This window comes from Egretta garzetta, unplaced genomic scaffold (assembly GCF_000687185.1).
Source record: "Egretta garzetta isolate BGI_Z169 unplaced genomic scaffold, ASM68718v1 scaffold520, whole genome shotgun sequence".
Lineage (NCBI taxonomy): Eukaryota > Metazoa > Chordata > Aves > Pelecaniformes > Ardeidae > Egretta > Egretta garzetta.
The window spans coordinates 281,301-297,950 of NW_009258482.1; the positions used below are offsets into that span (position 1 = coordinate 281,301).

General features: G+C 50.3%; 1 protein-coding gene across 5 annotated transcripts; it reads right to left on the reverse strand.

The window, feature by feature from the left end:
- Nucleotides 1-1,253: 1,253 nt before the first annotated feature.
- On the reverse strand, nucleotides 1,254-16,455 carry HADHB (hydroxyacyl-CoA dehydrogenase trifunctional multienzyme complex subunit beta). 5 transcript variants are annotated; one of them, XR_004842675.1, is made up of 15 exons: nucleotides 16,350-16,455; nucleotides 15,911-15,952; nucleotides 14,308-14,407; nucleotides 13,457-13,501; nucleotides 12,089-12,188; nucleotides 10,802-10,889; nucleotides 10,036-10,223; nucleotides 8,537-8,717; nucleotides 6,796-6,917; nucleotides 5,378-5,457; nucleotides 5,241-5,288; nucleotides 4,740-4,827; nucleotides 4,097-4,171; nucleotides 1,893-2,768; nucleotides 1,254-1,795 (listed from the first exon to the last, which is right to left on the reverse strand). XR_004842675.1 is itself a non-coding variant. In XM_035899652.1 (15 exons), exons 1-15 carry the CDS (start codon nucleotides 16,414-16,416, stop codon nucleotides 1,760-1,762), a joined length of 1,422 nt encoding a protein of 473 aa, XP_035755545.1. In that variant the 5' UTR covers nucleotides 16,417-16,455; the 3' UTR covers nucleotides 1,254-1,759. The 5 variants fall into 5 exon arrangements, 4 of the variants coding, with proteins under 4 accessions (XP_035755545.1, XP_009642316.1, XP_035755540.1 ...); XM_035899652.1 differs by having other exon boundaries at nucleotides 2,604-2,768; nucleotides 14,308-14,404; XM_009644021.2 differs by having other exon boundaries at nucleotides 2,604-2,768.
- Between the last annotated feature and the right edge of the window lie 195 nt (nucleotides 16,456-16,650).

Consider the following 16,650-nt stretch of genomic DNA (forward strand, 5'->3'; position numbering starts at 1 on the left):
GGGGTAGGGGAACGGTTGGGCTGGGGGAGCTTCAAGGGCTTTGCCAACCCAAACCACTCTGTGATTCTATGAACAGCCACCCCAGGCTTGTGTTGGGGCAGTCGGGGTGCTTGTGCCCCCACCCCCCCTTCATCGCTGCAGAAAGGTCCGTGCCCACGGGCAGGCTCGGCCTCATCAACAAAGCAAGCAGCGATGCATTCTTGCCGTGTGCTGCTCCATCATCTTTAAAGACCATTTAAACTCGACACATCCTGCACAGCAGGACCGACACGGCCACGGGAAGAGGCTCTCGCGCCCGTGGGACCAACAGGAATCGCAGTGGTGCCGCTTAAAAGCTTGCTGAGCCCTCTGGGACTCCATGGGCTGGGAAGCGGGACACCGAGCACTCTCCCACGTGTGTGCAAGCTCCCCCTTGCAGCCGCCTCCCCGCGCCACGTTCCCACCCGAGCAGCAGCATCGAACGAGATTTCCAACCAGGAATAACCAAGACCCGCCCGCAGCCGCGCCCGTCCCTGCCTCCCAAACGGCGCTGGTGGGATGCAGAAGCCGCTTCTCCCACTACAAAGGACTGGGAGGGCTTTGCAGGTTGGTCTCGAAGGGTCTCTGTTCCCCGGCAAGCGCCACCAGCCACCCTCCGCCCAACCCGAGCAGCAGCATCGAACGAGATTTCCAACCAGGAATAACCAAGACCCACCCGCAGCCGCGCCCGTCCCTGCCTCCCAAACGGCGCTGGTGGGATGCAGAAGCCGCTTCTCCCACTACAAAGGACTGGGAGGGCTTTGCAGGTTGGTCTCGAAGGGTCTCTGTTCCCCGGCAAGCGCCACCAGCCACCCTCCGCCCAACAAACCCACAGAGACGAGTGAAGAAAACAACCCAGAACGTTAACCAAAAGGGCAAGAACAGCTGCCTCGTTTTCCCAAAACCTTGGCAGAAAGACCACGAGCCCGCTCACCTGAAGTTTAGCGACGACTTGGTTCCGCACAAGCACCACGCTGCCCCTGCTGCCGAGTTTTCAAAGTGCCAGACACCAAAAGCGTGGGGTCACGGTGCCGCAGGGGAGCAGGAGTTACCCAAAAGCCCGTGATTTTGGTGATGCACGGGCGCTCTGGAGCCCAGGGTGGGCTCTGGGCACATTTCGGAGGAGCCACCTCCGAGCACGCAGCCCCCACGGCAAACAGCACAGAAGCCAGCCCCAGCGTATTTCAGGCGAGGGGAGGGAAAGAAAAGAGCCAGCCTAATTCATTTTTTCCTGGTTTATTGTGGCTAACATCAGCAAGCACGCATTTGTCAGAAGCAGTTTGCCAGTTCCAATGCTCTTTGGACATCGTGCAGCAAACTTCCTCCTCACAAACCAGGTCGGCCGGCTCGGTTTGAACCCAATTCCGAAAACGGCTGCGACTCCCCCACGAGGGGACATGAACTCCCCTCTCAGCCCACCGACCTCCAGTGCTTTACGCGTTCCTTATCTCCAAACTTAATTCTCTGCACACAGCTTTGGAATCATCCCTCTTCTCCGGGAACGATTACAAGGACCCCGGGGAGACTACGAGCCACGTTCACTTTTACTCTCCTGGAAGTGGGGTATTGCCTAGAGCGCGTCCGTTGGTTGAAAATCACCAGCTGAGTAGCTAAAAAGGATCGACAAAGGCCACCGAAAATCCCTGCCGAGAAGGACGGCGTGTATGCTTTTGTTAGTGCCCCGGGACGGCGCTGCCAGGCACGGGAGGTACGCGCGCCCGCCCAGCAGGCCCGTGTCCCGTTACTGAGGGTAAAGCTCCACTATCATGGCGTGGCCCTGGAAGGAGAGAGGGGGAGAGAGGGAGCGGTCACCGAAAGGGCTCGCTGCTGCAGACACGCGCTCAACGGGAGACGCCCGGCTCCCACCGCCTTACAATAAGCGGGGAGATGAAAATCCAGAGCTGATTCACCAAGAGGATTCTGGGGACAGGGGTTCGATGGCTTCAGGAGAGGGCAGATGCGCTTCGGGCTGGCCAAGGCAGCAGAGCCCACCCTGACCGAGGCACCAGGCGCTCCTGAGGGCCAAACTAGGAATTCGGGGAGGAGTCAAGGCCAGGACCCGCGCCCTCAGAGGGCCACCAGCCCTGCGAGGTCCCCACGGAACTGCCACCAGCCACCGCAGCCTGAACCAGGGCTCCCGTCCACGGCCTCGACAGCCGTAGGAAGAGTCTCACCCCCACTCGTCTTGTGAAGAGCGTTCTTCCCAAGATGAGAAGAGTGATGCTCACAAACCACAATTTGGGAAGTCTTTGAGAGTCACCAAACGGAACCCTCAGAACACGGCAGGAATCTCTCCTTCCCTTCTGTTCCCATTCGGGCTGCAGTCGCCGTTCCCTAGGGATGATTCTGAGCCTGGGCCAGAGCGCCTCAGAAGAGGACGGGGCAGAGGGAGCTCGCTGAGCTGAGCTGTGACAAGGAGGCCGCCGGCCGAGCCGGAGGGCGTCATCAACACCCAGCGCCTCGGGACTCCCCAGGTGCCCCCACGCCTGGGGTCACTGGGCAGGATTTCACAGCACCGAGAGGAGCAGAAACGTAATCCCTGCCCCGCTCCCGAGGGAACAGTGCCAGCCGCACGGCATCATTACCTGCCCTCCTGCAGCACAGGCAGCAACCAGGCCGTATTGTCCTCCCTCCTTCTTCAATCTATGGGCAGCAGTAATTACTAGACGGCAGCCCGTGGCACCGAAGGGATGGCCCAGCGAGAGGGAGCCGCCCCAGGTATTGAACTTCTCCAGAGGAGGGGCTCCGACCTGCAAGAACACACAGAGGGAGGCGGGCAATCACCCCTCTGGAAGGAGACTGGCCTCACCACACCACCAGACCTGCACGGCCAACCTGGACCGCTGCAAGGTGTTCTTTGGCCCGTACGAGGGCCTGACGACAGCACAAAACTGCGCCGAAGGCTTTACCACCTCCCCTGCAGCCAGCCAGGCACAGCCCGGGCTGCCAGAGAGCAGCCGAGGGACCGAGCCCCTCCCACTGTTTTTAATTTAGTACCGGAGGGATTTAAAAGGAGGACAGATGAGGTGCTGAGGGACAGGGGTTAGCGGTGGGATGGCAGGGTTAGGTTAAAGGTTGGACTCCATGATCTTAAAGGTCTTTTCCGACCCAAGTGATTCTAAGATTCTATGGTAATTCCCCCCTCCCCAACAACTACTGTCGTGGCTCTCCATCTCCCCCTCCTGCTGACAACGGGAACGCCACCGTTCCCAAAGAAACTGCTCCTGTTGGGATTTGCCAACCCAGAGTTCAAGCAACATCGCTTCTCCTCCCAGAAGGTAACAAGAGCCCTGCTTTGCAGCACGAGCGCGCCCCGCCACAAGGCGGAATTCAATCGATCCTGGAGTTAAACAACCAAAGATAAAAGCGCCCGGACCGCGTCTTACCTTTGACTTTCTGCCCATGTAGTTTTGTCCAAACCAGTCTGAATCCATAGCTTTCAGGTTAGCCAGTATCTGCCCCTGAAAAGGAGGGGAGGGCAACGTTAACAAGGATAACGGCAGACTTCGAGGAAAGGCTATTGTCCTGGTTTCGGCTGGCATAGAGTTAGTTTTCTTCCTAGTAGCTAGCATAGTGCTGTGTTTTGGATTTAATACTAGAAGAATGTTGATAACACACTGATGTTTTTAGTTGTTGCCAAGTAGTGCTCAGACTACTCAAGGACTTTTTGAGCTTCTTTAATTTAGTACCGGAGGGATTTAAAAGGAGGACAGATGAGGTGCTGAGGGACAGGGGTTAGCGGTGGGATGGCAGGGTTAGGTTAAAGGTTGGACTCCATGATCTTAAAGGTCTTTTCCGACCCAAGTGATTCTAAGATTCTATGGTAATTCCCCCCTCCCCAACAACTACTGTCGTGGCTCTCCATCTCCCCCTCCTGCTGACAACGGGAACGCCACCGTTCCCAAAGAAACTGCTCCTGTTGGGATTTGCCAACCCAGAGTTCAAGCAACATCGCTTCTCCTCCCAGAAGGTAACAAGAGCCCTGCTTTGCAGCACGAGCGCGCCCCGCCACAAGGCGGAATTCAATCGATCCTGGAGTTAAACAACCAAAGATAAAAGCGCCCGGACCGCGTCTTACCTTTGACTTTCTGCCCATGTAGTTTTGTCCAAACCAGTCTGAATCCATAGCTTTCAGGTTAGCCAGTATCTGCCCCTGAAAAGGAGGGGAGGGCAACGTTAACAAGGATAACGGCAGACTTCGAGGAAAGGCTATTGTCCTGGTTTCGGCTGGCATAGAGTTAGTTTTCTTCCTAGTAGCCAGCAGAGTGCTCAGCCGAAAAAAGCCTTTTACAGGACAGCCCTGTTAATCAACGTTAGCTCAACCTTAGCTAGGAAAAGACGCTGTCCAATTAACGGGCCACCGCCCCAGAGCAGCAACACCTATCCCCAGCCCCGTTAGCAGATGACGTGCAGAAGTGGCTTCTTTCATACAAGGGTCTTGGGAAAGTAAGATTTTTTTTTTTTTTACATATTATTTTAGAAGAATCTGTATTCCTTCGGTGACTTCAAGCAATATAAGCCGCTCTCAGCACGAACTGTGTCAGTGTAAAAACGTTATATATTTAAAATATATACAGTACCTATATGTAGACATAGCTGTAGAATTACACCTATCTACATTTTGTGAAGGTCTCAAACAAGAGGTTTTGCTGATGGGAAGCCAGATGCCTACAGAATGGCATTTTACAGTTAGAGGCATCCTTAGTGTTCAGAGTACTTACAGCAAAAGCTTCGTGGAATTCAAACACGTCGATATCAGCCATGGTTAGACCAGCCTTCTCTAGCACTTTGGGAGTAGCGTACGTTGGACTGCAGAAGAGTTAAGAAACAGAAGCCTTGCGTGAATACGTTTCCTCACATCATCGTCCCCTTTTTCCAGAGTGACCCACGTTACATTCCTTCTCTCTAGGGTGTGTGGCACGGCTCTCTGCCTGTCCCACGCCGACTGAAACACAACCCCGAGTAACTACTGCTAGTCCCAGCACGCTGAGATGCCCCCCAGCAAACCAGGGTGAGCGTTTCCACCGCAGCTGCTCTCCCACGTTGGCCACCTCCCCCTGCTGAGTCAGACCTCACAGACCGGCTCTCGCACCTTTGCGAGAAGGCCTGAAGAGGCGCAGTATCTCGTGAGGTGCTTCCCGAAAAACAAACGTGTAATGGCAAGTCAAGGCTGCTGTGCTAGTACAGACTGTCAGGGGATGCTCTTGATCACCGCCACCTACCCCAGCAGCAGTTGGTCCTTTGGATCCTGGGACACGTAGACAAAGTCCCTGCACAGGAGAAATGCTGTTAGTAACAGAAAGAGGAGGAGGAAGAGAGAGCAGGCTCCAGAGGCCCCACAGAGCAGTCCCTTTTATACCTTAGGTAGGCCTTCGGTTTGTATCCCATTGCCAGAGCCTTCTCCTCAGACATGAGCAGAATTGCCGAAGCACCATCCGTCTGAAACAGGCAGACAACCACAGTGAGGTCACTGCCTGAAGAGCAAGCACGCCCTGCGCACAAACGAGCCCGACAGCCCTCCTGCGGGGCAGCCGGCAAGCGAGGACCCGAATGTAACCAGCGCTCCCAGGACATGCCCCTGCGACAGGGGACAAGGAACAAGCCTGCGCCATTGAGCTGATGGATGGATGATCCCTGACCAGCGTTGGCACACGCGTTGCTGAGGCACTTCCCTGCCGTCCAGACCCACAACTGCCCCCGGTTTCAAACAGGACAGAGGTGCCTGACTGCCCTGCCTGTCCTGAGGCCAGACCTGTCTGCTCAGCTCCATCCCAAAGCCAGAGTGTAATTCTGGGATGACACAAGCCACAGGCTCACCACATCGCCAAAATGAACATCGTGGCTTTGACATGTGACCACTCTTTTCTGGGGTAACAGCCTCAGCTGGCCTACAGACCGGTGGCCCAGACCACACCAACAGCGTTTCGGCTGTTCCTAACACCACAGCTGGGGCATCACCCCGAGAACGCTAAGGAGTAAATAGCATTGCTGCTGCAAGAGCCTCAGCAGTAGTTCCTTGCTTCCTTTGAAGCGCTCACAGCCTTTTAAACACCCAAGAATCTGGCAGGGCTGCGTGCAGGAACACGACAGCCACCCCGAGCCCTCTGCGGGAGGCTTTCAGCGGCAATCACCTTCTACCAGGTCTCAGGAACTGGGGCTCAGATACGCCTCACCTAACTTACACAGCTACCTTAGACCTCAGCATCTACAAAAGCCTCCTTTAAAAGCGCTGAGGAGAGAAAAAGGAGCATTTGCAGAAGACAGCTCATCATGAGTGTGCTAGAGAAATTGCTCCTTCCCCTCTGTGAATTACAGGGCAAGACATAAAGCACCAAGTTCAGACTAAAACTGCTCACTTCTGCACTTACACTGTGATCAGTCCCACCCTGGGACAGAATTTCTACGTGTGCCTTCGAATGACACACGTTGGACGGTTGGGCTTGATGATCTTAAAGGTGTTTTCCAACCTAAACGATTCTGTGATTCTATGAATGATCAACCCTCACGAGGCAGCTACAGAAAAGCAAACAGGTAAGACAGACCAAAGCTCCGGGGGTTCAATTACTGATTTTAAAACGAAACAACCCAGTACCCAGGTTCACCAGATTATAATATCATTCACAGTTACCCCTGAAAGATCCGAAAGCAGGTGATATTACAAAGGAGACAACTCATTCCCACAGGTTACACCAGCCCGATCTACACGCCTAGGGGAGGCAGAGGGTAAACGGGGCAGTTTGCCCCTCCGGCTCACGCAGCGATGGGAGCACGCATTACCAGGAAGGAGGAGTTGGCAGCTGTGACAGTTCCGTAGGGTTTGACAAAAGCTGGCTTCAGCTTGCCCATCTGCTCCATTGAGGAAGGACGGATCCCGTTATCTTTGGTAACTGTATCTTTGCCTGTTGATGAACAAAGCATATTTATGTATCTTTTTAGTAGGGCCAGCTGGGACAGGACAAGGGGTAATGGTTTTAAACTACACCAGGGTAGGTTTAGACTGGATATAAGGAAGAAATTCTTTACAATGAGGGTGGTGAAACACTGGAACAGGTTGCCCAGAGAGGGGGTGGAGGCCCCATCCCTGGGAACATTCCAGGCCAGGTTGGCCGGGGCTGTGAGCAACCTGATGTGGTTCAAGGTGTCCCTGCTCCTGCAGGGGGGTTGGGCTGGGTGGGCTCTAGGGGTCCCTTCCCACCTAAAACATTCTGTGATTCTATATTTAAACCAGGAAAGTCAGCAATGTATCTGAATTTGCACATCAGGAGTCCAGGGGGAAAAAAAGAAAATCCAGAAAATGTGCTTTTTATGACAAGTGGGAGGAGGAAAAAAGGGAAAATCCATTCATGGCATCAGGATATTTTAGCATGGCTAAAAAATAGCGCTTAAAAATAGAAGCTACAAGACTTTCTCTCTGAAGACTGCGAAAATAAAGCGCTGCAGTCTGTTTACTCTAAGAAAAAACTACCACATGGAAAACCCAGCTGATAAAAGAATTTAAATTCAGATTACAAAGCCTAAATTGGACAACTGAGCCTAAATCAGTACATGCTTATGTGCCAAGTCTTGAAGAAGTAAGAGCACTGGGAAGAACCAAATATATGTATCATCAACCATACTGACTCCTTAAATAAGGCAGTTAAAGATACCAATTTTAGTATAAAGACTACACGTGACTGGATCTATGACAGTAAGGTCTCTCTAGGAAGCTAATTACAGAGTAAAGTGCCCAAAATTAATAGCTACACCAAAGCGTGCTCACTGGCTGATGGAGGCTGAGGGCGGAAATCAGGCTGCAGAAAGGACAGCTTGAAGCAATAACTGTGAAGCCTCGTGAACTGGAGTCTGCCAAGCAGTTCACATTTCAGCTCTTCCCATCCAGCACCTGATTTATCAGACCGGGATTTTGTTAGGCTTTCTATTTGTTGTTAGTAGCTTGGGGTATAAAAATGGGCTCTCTCGCCTGACTGAAAGAGCAGGGGGATTCTTGGTCCAACCATTCTGGTTTTCCTTGCTCTGTCATCACATTAGCACGCATATGAGGTGGGTATGACAAAATTCAGATATGCAAGGATAAGTTTATATATTTAGATATGCATGTTTAGAATCACAGAATGGCAAGGGTTGGAAGGGACCTCGGGAGCTCACCCAGTCCAACCCCCCTGCTAGAGCAGGCTCTCCTAGAGCAATCTACACAGGACTTCATCCAGGCGGGCTTTGAATATCTCCAGAGAAGGAGACTCCACAACCTCCCTGGGCAGCCTGTTCCAGTGCTCCGTCACCCTCAGAGTAAAGAAGTTTTTCCTCATGTTCAACTGAAACCTCTTATGTCTCAGTTTGTACACGCTCCCATGCCCCTGGTATTCCAGGAAGACACAGACAGTGTGCCAAAGAGTTAAAAAATCCGTATCGGACACACAAAACATTATGAATCCAACCCCAGTACTTCCCCTGCTTTTCTAAATGAAATATTTTTTTATTGAACTAGTGCATGCTAGCAATGAACCACGGGCACTTTTACCTGGCACTTTGAAGGGTACCACATCAAGCAGCAAGCCTCCGTCCTGGGCTTTCTTGGCTAGCGTGTGTGAGCGGAGGGCGTACTCATCTTGCTCCACACGGGAAACGGCAAAGGCAGCAGCCAAACGATCGGCAGAGTGCCCCATAGTCTCGCTGGTGGAGAACTCTGCCACAGCTGGGAGCTACAAAACAGAAAAATAAAGTCAGCACAGAAAAACCCCTGTCCCTGGGAAGTTACATCAAGCTCAGAAGCTGGTTAAGCCCCGCCCAGTCAGCCAGTGAGGCCCCTCCATTTATTACGTAGAGCAGTTAATATCACAGCTATGCAATTAACACGTGGCTGCCGTACCAGAAGTGACTCGGTTGAATGTATTACAGGAACCATCACTTGCAAAGATTGTAGAAGAAAATGGATAAAAACGAGATCCAGACTGCTGCTTACTCCAGGGGTTCAAGAACCGCATTGGCTTTGCACATGCAAGGAGCAGCCGTGTCGTCTGTTGAACAAGGACTCCCCTATGAAGGGCGACCAGACTTTTTGGGCCAAGGTGAAACAGTACGTGCTGGGACCCCGAAATTCCTTGTGAAATACCTCCTCAGGCAAAACCAGAGACAGCAGGTGGGTTCAGCTTAGCTTTTACTCTTCCAGCGGCACACCGAAAATCCCCGCGTGCACTGAAGCCTGCAATTTTCCTATCTTATTTGGACTTTGGATCTCATCCCTGCTGTGTGGGCACTGTGCTTGCCTGCGTGCACGCTAAAGGCAGCCCAGGCGCACCCGGCTTTCTCGTGCAGGGCTCGGTTTTCTTGCAAAGAGCTCGGTGGTGGGAAGGAGGGAAGTGTTTTCCCTTTCCATCTCCACCACTCCTAATTCACCTCTCTCATGGCCTCCAAGACAGAGAAGAGTGGCTCCCTCTACAGCAGGCTCCTGACACGAACCAGCAGACCGCTGACTCTCATCAGGGCCCAAACGTGGGAGCTGAACGCATTCAGCACCTGGCAGGATGCCGCCAGGAGCAGTAATCACAAGGCATATTTAAGATGTGTCAATCAAACAACAATTATATTATATACTGAGGGAATTCTTCTCTGATATTAAGCATGTTACTTCTATTATCTAGGAAACAAAAACCTCTTCTGACCCTTTAGGACCCTTGCATAAGTTTTATATTTATGAGAAAAAGCTTCTACTTTTGTAATCTCCAGCACAGTTTGTCTAGGGGTTGCAGAAGAGGGAATTTTTGGGATAGGTTAGGTTTACTGAAGACCAACATGTAAGAAGGCAAAGCAGAGAGTCACAAATGCTATGAGACGCATTAATCAGCTGGGTTTAACCTAAAGCACAGGACAAAGACCCGATAAAGGCGAGCCCCAGGCAGCCACCTTACCCTTTTTAAATCCTCTCCACTGAGGCTAAAAAAATTACCTAAGCCAACTTTGTTTACGTCTTCTTATACAACAGTTCAGCTGAACTATCCAAATGCCTGAAAAAAAAATTACCTCAGGAGCAAAGTAGTCAGGGCGAATTTTGGAAATCAGGGAGAGCTTTTGGCCCAAGGTCTTGGCTCGGTTAAGAGTGAGCATAGTCTTCCTCATCTTCCTACTGTGACGAATGGGAACGTCTGACATTAACTCCACACCCCCTGCTACGACGACATCGCACTGTCCAGCTGCAATCATACCCACGCCTGCAGAACGAGACAGAGTTTCCCAGGAGAGCCGTGGGGAGAAGTGACACTTACCCCACTAGTGCCTCGGATACTACGTTTTATTTCCTTCTCCAGCCTCCGGCTTCGGGCGAGTTATACAACACGCGCTTAACAGAGACTGAGCAGGTTGAACAGACATTTTCTGAATCATTCTAGTTTTGTAACTTGCTCTCGGTCACACACAGCAGTTGGGAGAAGAATATCCCCAGTGATTCAGGACAGTAACCGGGTCTCAATTTTTTTTGCTCTGTTTAGGCTAAGTCAAAGATGAAAGTAGCCCAAAAGGCAGCAACTTCACTATGCAGCCTTTCCCTCCCAAGCTAACACAGACACTGAGCAGAGACTATCGCTGAATGCAAAGGGTGTCCAGCGGCTGGCAGGTCTACAGCAGACACTCTAGGCACATAATATTTTGTTGGTTCAGAAATTTCCCTTCCATTCCAGAATTTCTTCAGATGCTTACTCATATTCACTAAGCAGTGCAAGTTAGACGAGGGATGCGGAGGAGCTGCCAAGCTCCTTCTCAAACCCACAACTTGTTCTTCCAGCCAACATACCTGTGGTCATAGCCTGGTTTGAAGAAATGCAAGCCATGGTGACTGTATGGGCTGGAGTTTTGTCAGAGAAACCTGCTCCCAAGGCAGCCTGTGAGCCACAAAGAATGACTGTTAAAACCTCCGCCTGTTGCTCCACAGGGTCAGAGCCACCTTCTGCCCAGCAACACACCTTTGCAGACTAAGCTGAAAACAAGTACATCGAGTTTTCATTCAGCCAGTTACTGCAGCAGCTCTTCCCCTGCCCGGACTCTGGGAAGAGGAGGAGAGGGCAGCCGCCAGGGCTCTCAAACACATCATGTGGACAATCGCTGGCCCCCCACGACTAAAGGGACTGACTAATCCCACACCTCACGGTTTCAAAAGAGCTTCCAACTACTTGCCATCATCTTTGCTTCACTTTATTTGCAAAGGCGGCACGTGAAAGGAATTATTTAGAGCCCTCCGTGCGAGGCTTTACACAGAACAGAAAATGCTTCCTGTGGTTCAGAATGCAGCGTCTCATTTGAGCCAGCTGAGAGCCCGGCCTGCCGTCACGGGAGCACTGCTCACAGCAAGACCTCCCCTAGTTGAGACGTGGCCAACTAGTTTAAAGTTCAACAGTTGTTCCCGAGTTAAAATTACACCGCGGCCTCATCTGACTGGCAGGTGACCAAAGCAAGTATTTGCATATACAAGGCTAAAACCGCCGATGGAACCGGAGAGCCTCATAACCTGATGAGTCTTTCCAGACCAGGTTACATCATGGTTTTGCACAGAACAACCGCAGAGGCTCCAGGTTTTTATAGAAAATCACATGCCACCTCTGTAAGATTACTTCAGCAGACCAGCTTCTTTCCGAGTATAATGTGCGAATTCTGGCTGCCAGAAAAAAGGGCAGCTAAGCTACTCCACATCATTCAACAGCTGCATCTGATCAGCCAAATAAATACCACAGTAAAGCAACCAGAGCATCCTCTGGTCCTCTCAAGCACTTCGGACAAGCCAGCATTTGAGTCCAACTGGTAGTTAGAGCTGAGTGGTCAGCAATCGTTAGCAAAAGCTTCCCTTTCAGGGAAGAACCAAGCAGAGGCTTCACAGCATTAAAATGCACTTGACCTACGGCAGATTTCAACAGGAGGCAGAGTCCCATACAGTTATTCAACGGACAATACTGCACAACTGGTTCATACTCTCAAATCACATTTAAATGCACCATAATATTGGGAATTTCTTTTTTGCAAGTGTTTTGTCACCTTTGTACTAGTTGCAGAAATCAGACTCCCAAGGGAAGTGCTGCACATAACCCACCTCTCTGGCAACATTACTCGTTTTCACCTCCTGGATCACTGTGCCATAAACGATGTAATCAACAACATCCCTTGGGACACTGGTCGGGCTCAGCAGGCCCCTTAGGAGCAGATCAAAACAAACAGAATTTGCACCAGGTAAGCAACAACCTTGTCGCACTCCCCAAACATCCTCTTTCCACCAGCTTGGCTGGAGAACAAGGCAACAACAGAGCTGCACCTCCTGCCCCTAGTTCAGAAGAAATCTTGTGTGCGTTGTGTACTTAATGAAAAGCGTCATTGACTGCGGGCTGCGAACAGGCACGGCAATAATATCAGTACAAATTATTACATAACTTTGCGAAAGCAACTACTCTACACCCCACCAAAACACTTGTTAGCATCTTCCCCTAGTTTGGAGTATTCTGACATCAAAACTAAAGGAAGAGGGCCTTAAGAGATAACAAAGCCAACCACCCTCGGTGTAGGAACATGTAAGACTTCAAGACAGGCACACAGGAAGTAAGCAGTGCGTTTTCACAGTCCCTTGGAAAACACGCTGCATGATCTGCCAGAGTGTCCCGACAAACTCGCCCCCACAGCAAATCCCGTCGCAGGCAGTGAGTTAGGGTCAGTGGGATTCACATGTAGCTTCATACGCAACAAAACACCAAATAAAAAGGAAACTAAAGGCACCTCAATCAATAACTTGCCCTCCGTAGCACACTGAAACCCCCTCAACGTGCAGGGGACAGCCCCCATGCACGATTAACACGCTGCCTGTCAACCCAATCAGCCTGCCTTGCCTAAACAACGGCACCCAACCTCACGCTCCTTCTTCCTTGGGCCTTGAAATCTCCTTTCCCCCCTCCCCCAGTAAAGCCTTCTCTCCTTCCAACAGCACTTTGCGCTGCAGCTCAACAAAACAAACCCAGGGCTAACGACCCACAGCTTTTGTCAAATCACTGCAGAACGGAAGGCACTTAAATTAACAGAATGAGCTTCTTATTCTTGTTGCCATTTCGTTTTCTCTGCGTTGCCCAGACTGTTTTTCCCATGAACCACTCGCACACCTCAACAGTAGCCATCATCTCTGTATTTCGAGAACTACAGGTAGAATTCAAATTAACTAAAATTTATCAAGAAGGACAACAACGTGATCTCTGTGTAACAACACATTGTAACGCAAGCCTATAGTAAACCCTACTGCTTAAGCCACCTACTAAGGCGGTGGCAGACCATGAAAAATGAAGCACCTGGATCATACAATCCAGAGACAAAGCTAGAGCCTTGGCTTCCCAATCTGTTGAAGCCACCATACCAACACTGGGACCCCAGCTGTTTGACAAGCGAGAGTTTTCTGAGCCTTTCTGTTATTCAGTTTACTTACTGCAACGCTGCTCTTGCCAAGTCGTGTGGCATAAGATCCGCATACCTGGAATTTAAAGGAGAGAGGCAGAAGCTTAGGAGTGTCAGAAACTGATGCAAACGTCTGCTTCACCACTGTAGGCGCACATCAGCAGCACAGAACTGGTGACAGACCAGAAAGGCTCCACTGCATTTATCACAGAATCCCAGAATGGTTTGGGTTGGCAAAGCCCTTGAAGCTCCCCCAGCCCAACCGTTCCCCTACCCCTGCCATCCCACCCCCAAACCCTGGCCCTCAACACCGCCTCTGCCCGGCTGTTAAATCCCCCCGGGGGTGGGGACTCGACCCCTGCCCTGGGCAGCCCCTTCCAGTGCCTGATAATGCTTTATAATCAAACATTTCACACCCCAAGGTTGTGAAGAGTATCTGTGTATTGGTCCACACAAAATCGCTGTACTAAAACTGTCAAAAAGCAGGAGTAACAGAATCAAGAAATCCCCTACCCATCCTAAGAGTCAGGTCTGGTCCTAATTCAGCTGTGAATTTGGCACTAGCAAGAAGAGTCTACAGCAGATTCTCTGCACCCGTCTGGCTTGTTTTGTGAAACTCTTTGCTTTATCTGCTGTGGATTCACCAACAGCTTCCTCTAGACGTGCAGCATAAGCCCTCATCCTTCTCAGAATTCATAGGCCATCTTCTTCAAACCACGTTTTTTCATTAGGTAAGCTAGAATAACTGCAGCAGTCTAACTCCCTGCCGCTTCAGTACTTTTAGGCAGTAGAGTAACTGCATTAAAATGAACAACTGTTTTCACAGAAAGATTCTACTATTAACCAAGTCAGCATGTATTTTCTTGTTACGTTTATACTTACGAGGTGCCAGACTGCAAAAATGGAATACGGACGCCCTCTACCACAACAATATTCTTCACACCACTTTTGGCTAAGGTCTTCTTACTCTTAGGCTGGACTGCTAAGAGAGAAGTGATGTTAGCAAGAATACCAGCAAGCTTAAAGTAAGATTTGTTAAAACTACTGGAAAACTAGGGAAATTGTTCTCTTTCAGTGCCTAAGTCAAAAGCAGAGTAGGCAGGACACCTGAGCTGTAATCTTGCCTCTGTCTGGTTAATTATGTGATCTGTGAAAACTTATTTAACAACTCAGTACGTCCCCCAGAAGCGGAAAGATTCATCTATAGCTCCGCTGAGGCAACGGCACAGCGGAGGATAAAGGCACATAATTCCCCGTCTCCGTTACCACTGACAAGAATGCTGCAGGAAGAGACACCCCTAAAACTGCTGCACAACTCACTCAATATGAATGAGGCAGAGTAAATTCAAAGCCCGAGTAAGATCTCACACAGTCTCTCGCTTGGGGAGCGGCAAGGACTGCAAACAGCAACCCACCTTCCGCTGCCTATGCACGTGCTCTTACTGCGCAGTAAAGGTGAGATAATTCAATGTAAATCAAAACACAGTTCTAGAAGTCAAATAACTCTCAGTCCCGCAGGAAAGCAGCAGCAAGGAGAGCGTATGTAGCTGCTGTGGGTAACCTGCTGCTCCCCTGCAAGGTGTCCAAGCATCTCAGGCTCAAAACATGTCATGATACAGTATTGTTCAATGGGCCACTGCCAGAGGTCTGCTGGAGTGATGATTAACAAAGAGTTCAATGAGAATTTCCTGATGCAACCAGGCCTGTAAATCCTAACGAGCGTATACAGCAGCACAGGGCAGTTCCTTCTACAAGTAGGAAAAGGATAAAAGTCAAAGCAGATTAAGTCCAGCTAAATCCTGTGCTCAAGCAAGCACGAGCACCAGTAGGAAGCTCCAGTGCTGTTCTTGGGTTATATCAGGCTCTCTGCGCAAAGCCAAGGAGACAAGGGGAGAACTGCTGTCCTGGCCTGTTTCCAAAATCCAGGCAGCTCAAGGTCATTTGTCACCTGACCAATGCCCCCCCAATGAATCCCAGAATGCCAGATCACCCTGACCGCTCACTAAGGGCCACAGCTAAAAACCCATGTATCTGTACGCGCTCAGCAGCTCCACCAAGACCTGAGCCTCTTACTGGTCTCACTGGACTTCAGAGCTAATTCCACAAGCTTCTCCTCGTCAGGGACAAACGCCTCCCCTCTGGGCAAGCAATCTAGTTATGCCCGGACAGCTTATAAATCCTAAGATTAGCCTCTCTGTTTGGCTTCCAGAAATAGCAATCTGTCAGGTGATGATGGGAGGTGAGCTCTGGGCTGGGATAGCTGCAGGGAGCGGGGGGAAAGCAGAGGTTGAGAGGAGTCTGCTGCAAACAGCGCTTTGCCCGTGGTTCTACTTCTCTGCAGCTTTTGAGGGGCACTCCAACTAAAGCCGCCCGAGCTGCATTTCTGACAATGACATCAAATGAGACTCTGGAAAAGGGAGGTGGCTTCAAAAATAAGCCTTCGATAGCACAGACCCACTGACATTTCCCAGTGTTTTCATTTTACCTGCAGCTTGTAGCTGTGAAGAGCAGCTGAGCGATCGAGCAACTGAAAAACAAGAAATGAAAAAATAGGGTCTGTCAAACCTGAATTGTTAAAAACATTTCTAGTTTCTGTAAGAACTGTTGAAGAAAAAAAAAAAAAAAAAAAGTCTTACTATGACAACTGCACCTGAACATCTGTGAGGTATTTTTTAGTTTACTCTGTTCATAAGAAGGACAGAGTTCATATTACCCGTTAACGTGCGATTGCTCCCACATCTGATGTGCGAAGGGACAAATATGGCAGCAATGCAAGTAGCTGTTTTAAAAAAACCCATTGTCATCTTTTTTAAGATGACAACGGAACAGAGACTCAGATCCAAGGATCCGTTCCAAACCCAACACCTAAACCAGAACTTTACAACCTACCAATTCAAGCTTTTAGTAAATGTAAAGATACTTACAGACCCTGGCAGCCCATGCTGAGGAAGCAGGGAGGTTTCTGATGGCGCTGGTCAGCATGGAACTCATTTTGATATCTAGAGAGGTGGAAAAAGACCACTATTAGTCCAATCTGATCTATTCGGAACAATTTCAAGGTAAGCGATCTGCCTGCTTCACACAGAGCCAAAAAAGCAGAGAAACAGAAGACGCTCCAAGGGCAGCGGCACAGAGAATTACTTCCTATTACACTTTTTGAACAGCATCTAACACACCAGGAGCCTGGCTTATGACTGTGGCCTACAAACGTTCCTGTAAATAAAT

Bases quoted from the DNA above. Each gene is read 5' to 3' on its own strand.
- HADHB (XM_035899641.1), bottom strand. From the start codon at position 16,416: ATGAGTTCCATGCTGACCAGCGCCATCAGAAACCTCCCTGCTTCCTCA. The intron at 14,408-15,910 runs GTAAAATGAAAA...CTTCTCTCTTAG, and splicing joins TTCACAGCTACAAGCTGCAG to CAGTCCAGCCTAAGAGTAAG. The intron at 4,828-5,240 runs GTAGGTGGCGGT...ACTCTTCTGCAG, and splicing joins AAGGACCAACTGCTGCTGGG to TCCAACGTACGCTACTCCCA.